The 17857-nt window shown below is 46.5% G+C and overlaps 1 protein-coding gene and 2 pseudogenes across 1 annotated transcript in view; all 3 read right to left on the bottom strand.

The window, feature by feature from the left end:
• Positions 1 to 10392, bottom strand: part of Uhrf1bp1 (UHRF1 binding protein 1) — a 38192-nt gene extending 27800 nt beyond the window's left edge. The window contains exons 1-2 of the mRNA XM_019204706.1: positions 10311 to 10392; positions 1193 to 1277 (exon numbers count right to left, since the gene is read on the bottom strand). Coding sequence (XP_019060251.1) covers positions 1193 to 1277; positions 10311 to 10392 — 167 coding nt within the window. The remainder of the gene's footprint in view (positions 1 to 1192; positions 1278 to 10310) is intronic.
• LOC104849046 lies at positions 9838 to 11301 on the bottom strand (annotated as a pseudogene).
• Positions 11131 to 12246, bottom strand: LOC104849047 (annotated as a pseudogene).
• Positions 12247 to 17857: the final 5611 nt, after the last annotated feature.

Raw genomic sequence — 17857 nt, 5'->3', positions numbered from 1 at the left:
CAAAAAAAAAAAAAAAAAAGAGCTAGGGTCTCACTATGCACTGCAGGCTGGCCTTGAACTCACTATGTAGCCCAGAATGGCCTTGAACCTACAGAGATCCTCTTGCCTCAGCCTACCGAGTGCTTGGATTACAGGTATGCGCCACCACACCTTTTGAATAATTTTTTAAAGGAAAGTAAAAATTATTTCTAGAAGATTGTAAATATGCAAAACAATATTGTATGATATTAATGGATGCACAGGAATAAACTGGTATGATAATAAATTCAGGAAAGTGCTTACCTGTGGGGTCAAGGAAGGAGTCCTAGGAAGCTTCAATCATGTGGATTATACTTATTTCTCAAGCTGGGAGGTAACAGCATGTCTGTTCATAATATTACTATAGACTGCCTTTGGCGGGGGGTACCAGGGATCGAACTCAGGCCCTTCGCTTGCCAGGCAGGCGGTGGAACCTCTGAGCCAAATGCCCAGCCATAGACTGCCTTTTTATATGGTGAATATTTCAGTTTTCCGAGCTTTCCACCTGTTTTCTATCACATTATTATAGACAGCTAAGTTAGACAGAAATATTACAAGCAATCAGGACTAGGCCCACAACAGAGTCAGGAGAAAGGTACAACATATCACAGTTGTGGCCAGAGACACATCTGCTAGACTCCAGACCTCAAGACAAAGATAACATGACCCAGGGCCAGAGAAAGCTCAGGGGTTGCGCCACCTGCCTCGCAAGCGCAAGGTCCCGAGTTCAATCTCCGGTACCCCCCCAAAAAAGACAAAATGACCAATGAACCCTAGACAGGTATCAGTCACCCTGACAGGTGCCCAAGACCTCTGGACCCATCACTACCTAGAAAAAGTTTGTTCTTTCCACATACGTACACCTGTTAGAGGACTCGTTCCCCCATGGATCACTGTTACCTAAGCGCCTGTACTTGTAACACTATTGGTTCATCACAGCTGTACCCCACGTTGTACCTATGTGGGTTTTGCTCCATAAAACTTCCCTGTAAAGTGGGGTCTCCAGCTACCTATTCAGGCCCCCTCCGGCCTCTCAGAAGCTCTCTCAATAAATATTTTCCTGCTCTTAACCTCCATTGTTCCCAGAGTTCCTTCTTCGGGCTTCAGAGAACACAAGCTCGGTGTGTCAGACAGCGACCAGACCTTCACATCGCACCTCCGCTATCGTGTGTACCTGGCGTTGGCAGAGCTGCCCCCACGGGTCTCCCACGCTCCTGTGTCATGCTGGGTAGGCCAGGAATGCAAGGTTCCAACCCCTCCTCATCCTGACCACGTTGGCACTGTGTCTGCAGAGCACAGATGTGAGGGATTCAGGAACGTCCGCCCTCCGGCATGGAAAACAGGCTTGTCATGTACTATGAAAGCATCGGAGCCCCCAAATTCAACACTCTGCTCCCGGAACATGCGTCCACCTGAGCTCTTTCGTGCACTCCGGTGGAACCAGAGCAGGGAAGCAAGAAGGAGGAATGCACTCACTCACACTGCTTGCTTGTCTCTGACCCTAGTCCTGTGTGTTCTGCCCCTATCCAGGCACTAAAGGCTGATTGTTAGCTTCTGCATAGTTCTGGGGCTCAGAAATATGGTGACCTGGTATGCCAACAATTTCAAAGGCCCTAGGAGGGCAGTGGATCTTAGGAAAAGTTTTATTCTGACATTCGCTCATCTGCTTGAAGTCCAGACCCACCAAAGGAAAAAAATTAGCTTTGGTCCACTCCCTGGGTTTTCATGAACTAAATTCATACCTACAGGAAGGAAAACCAAAGAGTGGAACCACACCTGAGCAGATTTTGTTACAGCTATTCTCTGTCATCTAGGCCCCTGAATTCCCAAAGAAAATCATTACAGCCAGGTGTGGCAGCGTATGCTTATAACCTCAGCACTCTGGGAGGCTGAGACAGGAGGACTACAAATTAGAGCCTAGCCTGGGCAACCTAGTAAGAATCGGTCTTAAAAATAATGATAATAAAAAAAATAATAATCCAGGCATGGGCACACACCTGTAATCCCAGCACTAAGGAGGCTGAGGCAGGAGGATCGCTGTGAGTTCAAGACCAGCCTGGGCTACATAGTGAGTTCCAGGTCAGTCTCAACTACATAGTGAGACCCTGTCTCAAAAAGAACAAAAACAAAACAAAACAATAATAATAATAATTTTTAAAATGTAAAAAGCGAAAGGGCTGAGGATGTAGCTCAGTGGTAGAGCTTCCCTGAGTTCGATCCCCATGGTGGGGGGCATCCTGACACTCTTGTATTATGAGTGCAAGCCCCATCCCTCTCACAGAGAAGGCCATGCAAGCACCCAGACCCCCTTAGATGACAGAGCACTCACCTCTCTGTGACCGTCCCTGTGTGTGAAAATACATTTAACACTTTTTTCCCTGTTAATCTCATTGTCAGTTCATTCCATAAACCTTCACAGGGACACGGGAAGCTTTCCCTTTGTCTCACAACAGGGTAAAATAAAACACCAAACCTTTACACATACTTTCATTGATTTTCATCCATTTTAAACACACTCGCACATCGTGTGCATACACCAGTTCTGGGGAATAAACCAGGGCCTTGTATGCTCAGCAAGGGCTCCACCATGGAGCTACAGCCCCACCCTCTCATTTTTTATTTTGAGACAGGGTCTCACTAAAGAAAGAAAGCGCTTTCAACTTCTTGTGGGCTGTCGATTAAGAAAACGTGGTTCAGTTCAAAACGTGGCTCCCTGACTTTCAATGCTGTGACTTTACGGAAAGAATCTCACAGCACTGCTGGGGCAATTACAGAGCTAACGTACATTAAATTACCGGCATTTAATAAATCTGAGGTCATACATAAAGAGTGATTGTTTATTATTTGTGGATCCCACTGCTCTCTCCACTTAGAAGAGACTCCTTAAAAAATAAAAACTTTAAGGGCCAGGGATTTAGCTCAGTGGTTCTGGCGCCTGCTTCACAAGCATAAGGTCCCGAGTGCAATCCCCAGTACCCCAAAAATAAATAAATAAATAAATAAAAACTTTAGAGGGCTTCGAGAGTCATCCTTGGACTCAGCTTGCCTTACGGAGCCAACCCCAAGACCGATCTTTGCTACCTCATCCCCCACTTTCAGTGCACCCACTTCCACCCTTTCCACCCAGTCCCTCCGTATGGAAACATCAACAAAGTTAAAGCCCGGTCAGTGCTCCCTGGAAAGCTTTCCCTTTCCCACTGCATCGCACTCTGGCTCTGGAAACAATGTTCATTCTTTGCAGTGTGGTGCTCATGGCTCACATGAGAACACCCAAGGACAGGGAACAAAATCATCCATGACATCAGTCCAGATCAGGTTTGCACAGGCGAGGCGAGCGCCGGCCCACAGTCAGCCTCCCTCAGGGAACTCGTTCCGGGCGCCCCCCGCCCCGCCCCAACCAAATCCATGAATGCTGAAGTCCCTTACAAAAAACAGCACAAGGTCTGCAAACAAGCCCTGTACACCCTTTAGTGTACCGTAAACCGCCGCAGGCTATTTATAGCACCTAATCAACTGACTTGTGGTGTAACTGTCGGGATGCACTGTGCAGAAGCAATAACGACAGAACGAGTCTGTACACACTCAGCACAGACGCAAGTTTTTCCAATAATTGCATCCCACGGTTGGTTGAATCCATGGACACAGAGCCCACAGCTCTGGTGTGCGGACTGTGAGTGGTGACCAGCTCTCTTGACCTAACAGAGCAACAGCTGGAGTAGCCCAAGCTCTGCCCGTGAGGGAGGACAGCCAGCTGCAGTGATGTGACAATGAAAACAGCTATTCCCAGTCAGCAGCACAGCCAGTCAACAGCACAAGGAACAACTGGATCCTGGCCGTTTAGACAAATCCCAGCGCACACTTCCCTTTCGCACGCCACAGTCCCGGCTCATACTTCACTCCGTAGCTGCCTTCCTACTGCGGATGGTATTACTCAGAGCCCAAGGGCGGACAAAAAGGCTAATGGCAGCCTGGTATTTATTCCACTTCAAGTATGTGGGAAAACATTTTCTGGCCATCTGTTACTGTTACAAAGTGCAGGCACTAAAACGAAATTGGAAAACAGATTTTGATCAAATTTAATCTCTGCCAGGGACTGCAGTCTGCCAGACAAGAGAAAGGCTCTCAGACACCCTCGTGACGATGTGCCACAACGTCAGGAAGTGAGAATGCTTAGATTTCAGAGTCTCAGAGTCTCAGAGTTGGATGGGAGCTCAGTCATTTACCTCTAATCTGCACATGAGGAAACAAATGCTCAGAAAGTTACAGTGCCCAAAAGTCAGGGCAGAGCGGAGGCCGAGCACAGGACAGAAACGGGACATAGCCTGGCCTTCACGCAACTCTAAGTTGCAATAATCAGTCTGCCTCGTGTCCCATCAAAACTGAACCCTCACAGGGGAAATGAGAAGGTCCAGATACACTATGCTTCCTCCACTACCCTGCGTACTGAAGAGGTGACCACAGCCCAGCTTGGCTGCTAAGCTTCCTGCAGAAATCTACATCGAGCCGACCTCACTGCTCAGCCACATCACAGGCTTGCCTTGAAGGAGACACATGCAACTTGAAAGCAGGCAGTTTGCACGGCAGGGACCCTGCACCACCAACAAAGCACAACACCACTCAGGCGGCAACCTGCCCGGTCCCAGGTGATTGCACAGGATCAGCCACGCACTCTGAGAGGCTGGCCTCTCACAAGAGAAGGATCTTTCTTCCTAGATTTTTGGTCATTGTTTACAGGGTTATGTTTTTTAACATGCTGTGATGTCTGATGTGCACACAGTGGCTCATTTCTTATTTTGTTCCTCTGATCTAGTGAATACATATACCAAGATCACACTTTCCTATTACTGTCGCTTCTTTTTAAGTACTGAAGGTAGGCAGTACAAATTCCTTCATTTGCTCTGTTTAAAAATTATTCTGACCATTTCTACATCTTTTATTTCCATATATATTTTTTAATCAGCTTACCAACTTGTTAAAAAAAATGACAAAATTCTGACTGGAAGTGTATTAACCTATTGCTCAATTTAGGGAGATTTGCCTCACGGATAATAAGTAATCCTATCCTTGAACGTGGTATACGTTCAGAGTATGATATATTTATTTAGGTTATGTCTATTTAAGTCTTTTGTGGGGGGTACCAGGGATCAAACTTGGGACCTTCCGTTTTCTATTACAAACTGTGCCGCTATAAATATTGGTGCACATATATCACTGTGGTATGATTCTTTTAATTCTTTTGGAAAGATACCCAACAGAGGGATGGCTGGGTCAAATGACTTCTGCTTTCGAGGCAGGCAGCGGTACCACTGAGCTAAATCCCTGGCCCTCTTTAGGTCTTCTTTAACTACTATCAGCAATGTTTTATAGTTTTCAGTATATATCTCTCCTACATTTATTTTTTCTCTATCTTATGTTCACAACACTTACATTTTTCTCTTTTCTAGTTGCTCGCTGAGAGAAGATAGAAATAAGTTATATTTTCATATTGGTTTTATATCTTGCAATCTTACTTAATTTAGTTATTAGCCCTAGTAGTTGTTTGTGGATTCCTTGGGATTTTCTATATAAATTATTACATCATGAGTAGAGACTATTTTACTATACTTTCCAATATTTATGACAGTTCACATATTAATCTTATATCCTGCAGCCATTCTAAACTCATGGTTTATAATAATTCTGTAAAAGAAGCCATAATGTTTTCTACACAGACATTTACTTTGTCCACAAACATAAAATAATCTTTTTCCAATTTGGATGCTTTTTATTTCTATTCCTTGCTTTATTTCATTTGTGAGAACCTTCAACACAATGCTGAATTGAAGTCATGAGAACAACCTTGCCTTGTTCTCAATCTCATGACAAAGTATCCAAAATGCCATGATTAAGTAAGACAGCTATAGGTTTTTCAGAGTGTCCTTTACCAGGCTGAGAAAGTTCCCTGCTACTCCTAGTTTGCTAAGAGTGTCGATCACCAACTGAAGTTAAAATTTCTCCAATGGTCTCAACATTTATTGAGATCACACAGATTGTCTCCATTATGTGATTACTAGGGTGATTTTCAAATTTTAATTTCTCTATTAAACCATACAGCCATATGTAATGTTCTTTTTATATAGCTTTGATCTCAATTTGCCAATATTTTAGCAAGAACTTATTAGTCATTATACACAATGGATGTTGATCTAAAATTTTATTTTCTTGAAACATGTTGAGCCAGGTATAAGTCCTCTAGTACCAGCTACTAGGAAGGCTGAGACAAGATTACTTGAGCCTAGAAGTTCAAGGCCAACTTGAGCAACGTAGTAAGGCTCTGCCTCAAAAAGAGAGAGAGAGAAAGAGAGGGGGGGGGAAGGAAAGGGAAGAGAAAGGAGGAGGAAGAAAGAGAGCCAGCTATAAGTTTCCCATCAATCAGGGCCAGGGATTTAGCTCAGTGGCCCCAGTTCCACAAATATTTCCCATCAATCACTTTATTTGGTACATGATACAAATGTTGAATACTGAATTTTCATTTCAACTAGTTAGAAATATTTTCTAGTTTCTTTTACAATGTCTTCTCTGACCCATAGGTTATTTAGTTATCTGGAAATTTGATTTTCTTTCTAGTATTGGGCATTGAGCCCAGGGGCACTGTATCACTGAGCTACACTCTCAGCTTTTTACTTTTTATATTGAGGCAGGGTCTAAATTGCCCAGCCTAGAACTGAAGTTACAATCCTTTTGCCTCAGCCTCCTGAGCAGCTGGGGGTATAGGTGTTTACTACCATGTCTGGCTCAAAATGAATTTTTTAATCCACAAATATTGGAGGCCTTCCTTGTTATCTTATTGCTTTCTAATTTAATTCTATTATGGTCAGGGAACATGTAAGGTCAGTTTTCAGTATTTTGAGATGTACTGAGACATTTTACAGCTCAGAATACGGTCTATCTTGGTAACTACTTCTTGGGCACTTGAAAACAATATACATTCTGCAGTTGCATGCCTCTGTCTCAGCTGTGCTGGGATCACAGGTGCACACCACCGTGCTTGGGTTTTTTTAAGACAGTGTCTTGTTCTGTAGTCCTGGCTGGCCTTGAATTATAGTGTTTCTCAACCCTAACAGGCTCAATTCCCTTCTCGGTTTTTTTTTTTTAAACAATTATTTTACATTGCCTCTTTTACCACACTAAGTTAACATACTAACTGAACAATTCCAAGAAAAGTCAACTACAACGTCCAAACGTAGTATTAGAGGAAACTCATTCCTAAGGAAACTACTTGCATCTCACTATGCAAGTGTGCCCACGTCAATGCACTAGAGGACGCCGTCAGCGCCTCGCCCGCCTGTGGAATTGCCCAGATTAGGGTGGCTACAAACGCAGGCCTACATGGGTCTATTTCACGGTGATGCTAGCACCGTGTGTGGCGTTGGCAAAGGGACATGTTTGCCAGAATAGTAAAGACCAAAGGTCTTCCCTTGTGGTTGTTGTGATCCTGGAACATGCACAGTAGTTTAAAGCTGCATATCATTTTGTTTTTAAGTAAAACAGGCAGATGCTAGGCTCATATAACAGAAGCAGGTGATTCGTCTTCTGTAGACATCCTGCAACATTCAAAAGCGAACAAGGACAGAAACAGTGTTTCCCTGTGTGACATTCTTCAGCCCCCATCAAACGCTGTCACACCTCAATCCCTGTGACAAACAAAAGAGTTTGGTTTGTGCCCACACAGATCTAAAGGATCTGACCCCCAAGGCACGGGAAAGAAAACACCTCTCTTCCCTCTCCCTCACCGCCCCAGCCCTCCAGAGTTCCCCAACAACACCGCCCAGAACTCCATGCGTAAGCTTCTATCATGAAACAAATTCACTGCGGCTTTTGTGGGCTGAGCAGGAAACCATTCAATATTGTAACACTATTTCTCTGGACCACACTCCAAATCTCCCATTTAGAGATCAAGTCTGGGTAGAAAGCACTTCCAGGATGTCAGACTTAAACACGCTGATACCTCACCATCACCGTCTCTGTCACTTTTTTTTAAACTGACGGGTGGACAGCCAAGCTCCACAGAGCCAGCCCACTCCTGTAAAGACGGGGCACACCTGTGAAAAGATCGCTGGCAAGGCAAGCAAAGCCAACCCAACGAATACACCGAGTCCTTGCTTTTGCGGTAAGTTTGTACAAGCTACATTCCTTTTACCTAAATTGCAAAATATATTATTTTTACTCTTTTATTCTCCCCTTTATGCCCTTGGCATCAGAAGCAGGCACCTGCCCTGCACACAGGGCTGAACACTTTCCTTACCGGCCTGTGCTCTGCCGCAGGTCTAAGACCCCTTAGCTCAAACCATGCTTTTCCACTCCACGTATCTTCTCCCACACCTCTTTCACCCACTCATAGCATCCTCAGACTCTGGGTTTGTTTGGGTTTTTGAGACAGGATCTCCCTGTGTAGTTCAGGCTGGGCTTGAACTCATTATGTAGCCCAGGCTGGCCTTGAATGCATAGCAATCCTCCTGCCTCAGCCTCCTGAGTGCTGGGGTCATAGGCGTGCCCCACCAAGCCCAGGTATGATTGTTATTTTGACAGTGGGCTTAGTACTTTGTCCAAGTAAGAAATATTATGCAACAATGGTTAAATGTAATGCTATTTTTTGTTTGTTTGTTTTGTTTGAGACAGGATCTCACTAAGTAGTTGAGACTGACCTGGAACTCACTGTGTAGCCCAGGCTGCTCGAACTCATTCTAAGACCCCTTAGCTCAAACCATGCTTTTCCACTCCACGTATCTTCTCCCACACCTCTTTCACCCACTCATAGCATCCTCAGACTCTGGGTTTGTTTGGGTTTTTGAGACAGGATCTCCCTGTGTAGTTCAGGCTGGGCTTGAACTCATTATGTAGCCCAGGCTGGCCTTGAATGCATAGCAATCCTCCTGCCTCAGCCTCCTGAGTGCTGGGGTCATAGGCGTGCCCCACCAAGCCCAGGTATGATTGTTATTTTGACAGTGGGCTTAGTACTTTGTCCAAGTAAGAAATATTATGCAACAATGGTTAAATGTAATGCTATTTTTTGTTTGTTTGTTTTGTTTGAGACAGGATCTCACTAAGTAGTTGAGACTGACCTGGAACTCACTGTGTAGCCCAGGCTGGTCTCGAACTCACAGTGATCCTCCTGCCTCAGCCTCCTGAGTGCTGGGATTACAGGCGTGCGCCACCATGCCCGGCGGTGTAATGCTATTTTCACTGTATCTTCGTAATTGGAATATTACTCTTAAAAGAACTATGTTTTTAAGGTTCTGACACTTGCCTGTGACTAAAATTTGAAATACATCAGAATCTAAAAACTGAATAGGGGCTAGAGACAGAGCTCAGTGGTAAAGTGTGTGCTCAGCTGTGATCCCCATTCTCACACACACACAAACCACTGAACAGGCAGGAAAAAAAGTGCTCACCTGGTTTACCACAGACAATTCTTTTTTTTGAGACAGGGTCTAGCTATGTAGTAGTGCAGTCTGGCCTTGAACTCATTAGGTTAACCCAGGTTGGCCTCAAACTCAATAGTGATCCTCCTGCCCTGGCCTCAAGTGCTGGGATTAGAAGCATGCGTTACCACATCTGGCTCAGAAATTCTATTCTTATATATACTCTGAATAGGTACATGTAATTTTTTTTTTCAAATAGAACAGAAAAGTCCCCAGATTTTTAATCAAAATATTTTATATATTTTGCTCTTCCAGTTTGAGATCACTTAAAAATTACAAAACCCAACAGGAATACTTAAAAAAAGTCATGAATCAACTTTTATATGTAAAAATCACAACATTCTTCTAGCAATGAGCAAATTCACACCTCAAAAGTAAATGAGGGTTAAAACACAGAACAGCTTGGTTTGCACCACAAACACCGTGGCCAGGTGGATCTGGGTGAATGCTGCTGTCCATCTGAGCTTGGAGAAGTGCACAAAGGAGTGACAGCTGGGCCAGAAATATAAAGGGACACCAACTCCACCACCAGGACACACCACAGTCCTCAGAGGACGTCAGAGACGAGACTGCCCCAGTGAACGACATGGGTCAGCTCCGTTCCTCCACGTCGTGATGGCTGCACACCAATAAATCAAATAAGTTTTCTAACTTTTTAAACAGAGGGGCTAAGAAAAAAGCACTCCAGGAGAGGAGCACAATGTTGTTAAAAACCACCATTGTAAAGAGCTGCACCGTTACTGGGTAGTCCTGGGTCTGAAGGTGAAGCTTCCCAACGCACACGGGCAGACAGGTGAATGGCAAACAAGGTGCCTCTTTCATCACCCGTACCCTTAAAACAGGACAAGAAGGGACGAGCACACCAGTAACACCACCGACCACTCAGGGTCTCCACCCCTTCCAGGATCTTCATTCCACTCCCTCAACAACGAAAGAAACCATGTCTTCTCGATAAGGCTCCCATTTTTCCTGCCGCTTGTACACTACGGCTCAAAGTGGCCTTTGCTGCTCAGACGCCACTTCCGCCACTTTTGCTTTCTTCTTCTTCTTCTTGGTGGTATCACTGTCGCTGTCTCCAGGCTCGCCCCCACTCTGGGATGTGGCTTCGGCCTTCTCGTCCTTATTCTTCTTTCTTTCCTTCTTGGACAACTTGGGGGCCACTGTGGAGGTCTCATCACTTTCACTCTCACTCTGTTGCTTCCACTTTGCGACTTTCACAGCCTTGGCAACTACCTGTGGGGCTTTTACTGCTTCAGCAACTGCTTCCTTCTTGCTGGAGTCACTGTAGTCGACAGTCCTGCTTCCAGGTAGCAGGGGTGCTTGTCCAGAAGGCCCTGCCTGATCATCAGCTTCTTCTGACTTGCCTTGGGCCCTAAGCCCCTCTCCATGATTACCCTTTGATCCTAGCCACTATGCCGTGGTCGCAGGTAGAGATCACTGCTGTGGTCATTGATGCAACAGCTATGCAGATCACTTCCCCATTGGGGTGATGGCCACGGTCTCCCCGTTGACCTCAATACCATCCTCGTAGCGGAGAACACCCGGAAGTAGATCTTGGACTCAGAGCAGATGGCACTGACCGCACTGTCTTTCATAACCAGCTGCTTATGAGATGTCAACAGCTTTTCCAAAAGGTAGACAACTCGCCACAGGTAACTCTCATCCTTGTGATTATCATACACTGGGCCAGGGATTTAGCTCAGTGGTTCCACAGCCTGCCTCGCAAGCACAAGGTCCAAGTTTAATCCCTGGTACCAAAATAAAAAAAAAAGTGCTTGTCACAGAGCCACCGAGCATCGAGCACATCATGCATTGTCACCAAGTGGTCTTAATCTTCTTTCAGGGTCATATTCAACCATTTTGTTCTCATAGATCTAGGGCCTGCACTCTGCTGTGACTTCACCAAACGAGTGGCTCATACTATGCACACAATTAAACAGCCAGTCACCTTGGGATCTAGTGTGCCACTGTGCCCCGTCTTCTCTATGCGGAATAGTCCTCGGATCCAGGCAACCACCTTGTGAGAAGAGTTAAAGGGCTTATCAAGATTAATGAAGCCATGCCAGGCGTGGTGGTTCACCAGTAATCCCAGCACTGGGGAGCCTGAGGCAGGAGGATCATTCTGAGTTTGAGACCAGCCTGGGCTACATCATGAGTTCCAGGTCAGTTTCAACTACACAGTGAGCCCTGTCTCAAAAAAAAAAAAAAGATTAATGAAGCCTGTCCTTGAGCAACAGAGGCCACTGGGATGTGTCCAACTGAGCCACTCTGGATTCTGGCTTGATAAGAAATTCCTTGGCATGTTGTATTTCAGCTACATCTTCTTCTCATCATGATTTCCGGTCCTTTTTCTTCTTATGCTTCTTTGGCAAAACAATTACTTCCACCTCCGCCATGTTCCACCACACCCCACACATATACACCAGGCCACCACAGTGGTTTGGACCGCAGGCTCCCTCTGCCCAGGTCCAGTCTGGCCATACCGCGAAGCCACGCCCATGCACCCACCGCCCCTTTCCTGGGTATGTGTACATTTGTTCACCAAAGGGCATGAACTAGAGTGTTCTTTCTAGTACTACTCATGATGTTCCTAGCTGGAAACTACCTACATGTGCACCAACAATGGAATGTATAATCAGAGTTATATTCACATGATGAAATACTATTCAACAATGAAAATGTGGTCTACAACTTGATGCAAAACAAAGATTAATCTCACAAACATAATGCCCGACACATGACAGGCATGGTGATAAACATCTGTAATCCTAAAACTGTGGGAGGCTGAAGCAGGAGGATCAAAAATTTGAGCCTAGCCTGGGCAATTTAGGGAGAAGTTGCCTCAAAATTTAAAGTTTTTTTACAAAGGGCTGGGGATGTAGCTCAGTGTGAAGGGCCCGAATTCAATCTCTATTAAGGCCAAGAAAAAAAAAAGGAGGCAGACATAAAAGCACAATTATGATTCCATTTATATAAAGCACAAAAACAGTTAAATACAACCTGCTGGAAATGAGGACAGTGGTCCTTTATGGAGAGAAAGATGCAAGCAGGAGGCCCTTGAGCCCTGGGCACAGCCTCTTCCTCAGGCAGGCGCTGGCAACACGGCTATGCTCCAGCTGAGATGCTCAACCTCGGAAGCCCTACAGCTGCAGAGGGTTAAAGAGCGAAGCTCTGGGCTCAGAGCTGCACCTGAATCTCAGTCCCACCACTGAGGACGAGCGACTTTGGCTGAGGTGTTGGCTTTTCTGTGCCTCATTTCTTCATCTACAGAGTGAGTCTGCACCTACCTCACAGGGATACTCTAGGGATTAAACTGCTGTTAAGACTCATGCGGCAGCTATGAACACCGACGGCTATTCGATATTTGCTAAGTAAATAAAAGTGCTTTATTCGGGAGCAACACGAGAGGGAAACAGACATACACGACGACTAGGAAACAACAGCGATAAAACCCGAGTCCAGATAAAGGAGCAGGACCTAGTGGTTGGGAGGCCGTGGGCAGGAAGCCAGCCTCTAAGAGCTGGGAGCACAGCGCGGTTCCACTGGGGACTGGCCTGGAGAGCGCTGAGATGACCCAGCTCTTCCTCCGTGTTCCTGAGTAAGGACCCGGGGCACCGAGCAGGAACTGAGACTGCTGAGCTATCCTCCGAAAGGAGTTCCGAAGTCACCTGTGCCTCTGAACTTCCCCTAGTACTTAGATTTTTAAGATATCTAAGCCAGGAGTGGTGGTGCACACCTGTGATCCCAGCACTCAGAAGGCTGAGGCCGGAGGATCGCTGCAAGTTCAAGGCCAGCCTGGGCTACATAGTGAGACCTTGAACCAGAAAACAAAACAAAAAATCTAGCACACATACAAGCCACACATACATATGTCACTCAACTCACATTTTCTGCAGCCATTCAGAGTAAATAATTAAAATTCTGGACAGGTTTCTGTCAGCCATGCTGCGGTAGTGTCCCTACCTCCTCACCATGTTACATCGCTACTCTATTAAATACGTCCTTAGATGCCAGACATCGTAATAAATACTTGACTTCTGATAAGCCAACAAATCTGCCAGCTATGTATTATTCTTCATTATTCTTATCTTTCACAGTTGGGAGGTGCAGGGCTCAGAAAGGCCACCCTGCTCGGCGGTGGCAGGGCCCGAGGCTCCCGGACAGTCTGTCTCCCACGCACAGCCCTCGACTTTCTTCACTGTCAGCCTCCTACCTTCTCGCGTGTACAGTGAAAGGTCACTAGTGAGGCGGCCTAAGACAAGAGCAACCTGCCTGCCTTGCAAGCGCAAGGACCCAAGTTCAATCCCCAGTACCTGCCCCCAAAAAGGCAAGAGTGACCTAATTTAGTGAAAATCGATTTTGGCTGTTTTTTTAAATGAATAATCACTTTGTTTTTGTACATAAAGCTCTCTCCCTAGGTCGACTTAAATGAGTGCTGTGCACCATATGTGTATTGAACAGCAGGCACCCAAACCATGGCTTAAAGCCCTTAGGAGACATTTCTGTCCTCCCTGCTGCACCCCCAGTGCCTAGGTCAGAGCCTGGCCTGGAATAAGCATCTCAGCAGAACAGCTTGACTATCATTCCCTCCAAATCGTGTGTTCAAAGATGCTACCAACAAAGAGGATGGTTCTCACCAGCCACTTTGTTACCTGAAACTTCATGCCCCGACGGACATGATGAGTTGCTGGGGTAACCTCTCAGCACGGACGAGCAATCATCATACAGCTCCGGAATTCATTTACATGGGAACCTGGCATAGCTCCTCTTTCCCCATCAGGATGGGCAGCCACAGAGCAACAGCTCCTCTTCGGCCAGCAGCTGACGGAACAGCGTGTTGTCAGGGGTGGGATCGGAAACCATTAGACACAAAATGTCACACACGATCTAGCAGCTGTCCCCAGCTAAACGACACAAAGGTCTCAGGAGTTCGGCCTTTCCCACCAGATTCACATCCTGGCACCTCTACTTTCCGGAGCCCTGAAACTGCAGCTGTAACACAACCTCTTCTCCTCCTTCTTGGTCCCCAACCCCAAGGTGAGAAAATCCAAAATGTCCCTCCATGCCTATCACACTATCCCTACTTCACCTATACGAGACATCTGAGGGCCGGGGATTTAGCTCAGTGGTGCCACCACCTGCCTCGCAAGCACCAGGGTCCAGAGTTCTATCCCTACTACTGAAAAAAAATTTTTAATTAAAAAATAAAAAAGATATTTGTTCTCCAAGAACTTACTAAATGCGCCAACACATACTACCAGAGTGCTGCAGTAAGATGCTGCGTTCAGAAGATGCACAGAATACGACCCACTGCTGGGAAAACACAGTCGGGAAGCTGGGCACGGACGGGCCACCCCACTTTCCTGTGGAACTCACAGTCGCTTGTCCTTGCTGGGGTGTCCTCCTCTGCCGTGAAATGAGGCAGAAAGGGCGGGGGTGTCACTCAGTAGTACAGCACTTGCCTAGATGGGTTCCACCTTCAGTACCCCAAAAATCAATAAATCAATAAAACGAGGGGCTGAACTGGGTCAGGGACTCCTCACCTCTAACTGGGGGAAGGGGCTTCAGGCATGTGTTTTAAGGGTTCATAACTCTCCCCAGAAAAACTTATATAAAAATTACCTCACTGTGTATGTGGACTTCTCTCGAGAGGAGGCACGTGGTTTAGATCCACTGTCACCCATAAAACATGGCTCATGTTCTACCGAGTAGCTACCACGTGCTAGGCACAATGCTAAATCCTTACATACAGTAACCCATGCGACGCTCACAATAACCTTCTCAAGTAGACACTACTATTAACCCACCTCCTTTTTTTTTCCTTTTTTTTTTTTCCGGTTTTTGAGACAGGGTTTCACTATGTAGTTCAGGTTGGCCTTGGACTCAAGACAATCATCTTGCCTTAGCCTCACAAGTGCTGGGATCACAGGTGTGTGCCACCCCTCGCAGATTATTATCCCCATTTTAGAGATGAAGTAAGTCAGAGAGAGCCCAAACTTCTGGAGGGTCCCACAGCCCAGGAGTACAGGCCAGCCTGAGTGACACCGTGAGAACTTCTCTCAAAAAAGTAAGAAAAAGGGCCAGGGATTTGGCTCAGTGGTTCTGCCACCTGCCTCGTAAGCACAAGGTCCCCAGTTCAATCCCTGGTAAGAAGGAAGGAAGGAAGAAAGAGGGAAAGAAAGAAAGAGAGAGAAAGAAATTATGAAAGCAGAGTTCACCCTAAGGGCCCTGAAATGTAGCTTAGTAGTAGAGCACTTGCCTAGCAATGCCACACGTCCTGGGTTCAGTCCCCAGTACTACAAAAATAAATGAAAGCTTTACACCTATTCATTTCCCTTTTAACAATTAGTAATTTGGACCAGGCGTGGTGGCACATGTCTGTAGACCCCATCACTCGGGAGGCTGAGGCAAGAGGATCACAACTTCAAGGACAGGCTGGGCTACACAACGAGACTCCATTTAAGGGGGGAGAAGGGGATGAATCATCTCTAATCCTAAAATTACGTATCTGTACAAATTAATAAAGTTCTGCTCTAGTTAATTCTCTGTCCATTCTTGAATCTTTACACAAACACTACTTGAAAAAGAATATACTGGGTTACGCTCAGTAAAAGGCCCAAAGGCACTTTCCAGCCTCTTTCTCTTCCTGTAAGTGGCCTGAAGTGTCCTATGGAATGGTTCACTATTTTCTTTTCTTTTTTTCTTTTCTGGTTATCTGAGACAGGGTCTATGTAATTCAAGCTGGCTTTGAACTCACTATGCAGCCCAGGCTGGCCTCAAACGTCAGCAATTCTCCTGCCTCGGCCTCCCACGTGCTGGGATTACAGGCCTGCACTGCCACCATATCCAGCTGGTTCACTACTCTCTTGACCAGAAAACCCCATAAAATCATGCAGCTTGAGAAGCTCAAATTTTTGTGAACACTTTAAAAAAGACCTGTGAAACTCCCAGGTCATCAAGGGTTTGCAGAACTGAAAGGCCACCGAGTATCTGAAGGATGTCACTTTAAGGAAGCAACCTGTACAGCCCAGTGTGGTGGTGCACACCAGTAATGCCGGCAGACTTAAAAGACTGAGGCAGGAGGATCACTGTGTTCCAGGCCAGCCTAGAAAATACAGTGAGACCCTGTCTCAACCCTGCCTCCCCTCCCTAAAATACAAGCAATGGTGGAACAGGTAGGTATGCCCAGGCCAAACAGTGGGGCTGGGCTGTGTCTGTGGCCAAAAGGGTTCTGAACTTTAACTGCACAAGGTTAAAATGCAGTGATGCTGAACGGAAGGGTATAGAGAGGGACTCTTTGGTCACTGCACATAGCCAGGGGAACAAAGCACCCAAGGTGCCCGAATTCTCCCAGAGCTCCAGGCTGCATGAACCCACCCAGGAGGGGCCCTGCCTCAGTGGGATGATCCTGACTGAAAAGGTCCCTATGCCACCAGAGGAAGCCACGCAGATGAAAAAGCTATCCCAGACGGGGCTGAAGAGACAGAAACTCACTGCACGGTAACAGACTAAACACAAAATAAGTCAGATAAAAGTAAAAACAACAAAGGCACTTTCCAGCTACAGATCCCAATCTTTCCTTATAAGATTGTGACTGACTTAAAAGATGTATCTGAATCTAACTGATAATTATAGTTGAAGATGAAAGTAAAAATATGCCACAGTGTCAGCCAGGAAAAGGGAATGCAGCCAGGAGTATTGTCATGCTACTTACCAAATGCAATAAGAGAAGAAAGACACACACACACACACACACACACACACACACACGTCTACCTCCTGAAAACCACTGACCACTATGGAGCGACCTCTGGAATGTCCAGAGCTCCAAGGGCTGCCGGTGAACCGCACCAACTCCACCCTAGAATCAGGAGTAAAAACTAGGAGGAAGCCCTGAGCCTGACAACCTCCGATCAAGACCCGGAGGCCCGCAGTCACTCGGCCACAGCCCACAGCGGCGAGCGTCTGCCAGCCGCCTCCTCCTGCCCAAATCACCGAGCGACCTCACGGCGCTGCCCAAAGGCAGCAGAGAAGTGGATGTCGGTTACTGTACTTCCCACAGGCCGTCAAAAAGCCCTCTCGTCTAAAAGGCAAGGTTGCTGAAACTTTATCCCCAAGTCCCCTGACCTTTCCCCAATTAGTCCGCAGAAGGAGAGAAGCAGACGGAGAAGCGAGCTCGGAGCAACGGCCCAGGGTGCGCGGCTCGCATCTGGTCAAGGGTGATGCAACAGGGTCAGAGCGAAGAAGGGAAGGGGCGGGGAAGGAGAAAACCAGCGTCTGGCTGCAGACGGGAGGGTTGCTCCCGCGGAGGGGAAGGGTCTGGGGAAGGAGGCTGCGGGTCCCACGCAGGGGCGGCAGCGGCAGGAAGGGTGGGCGCC

Source organism: Fukomys damarensis, unplaced genomic scaffold (assembly GCF_012274545.1).
Source record: "Fukomys damarensis isolate Sample0158 unplaced genomic scaffold, DMR_v1.0_HiC HiC_scaffold_20, whole genome shotgun sequence".
In the NCBI taxonomy this organism is placed as follows: domain Eukaryota; kingdom Metazoa; phylum Chordata; class Mammalia; order Rodentia; family Bathyergidae; genus Fukomys; species Fukomys damarensis.
Note: the sequence above shows the minus strand (reverse complement) of the source record. Positions and strands in the feature narration are given on the sequence as shown.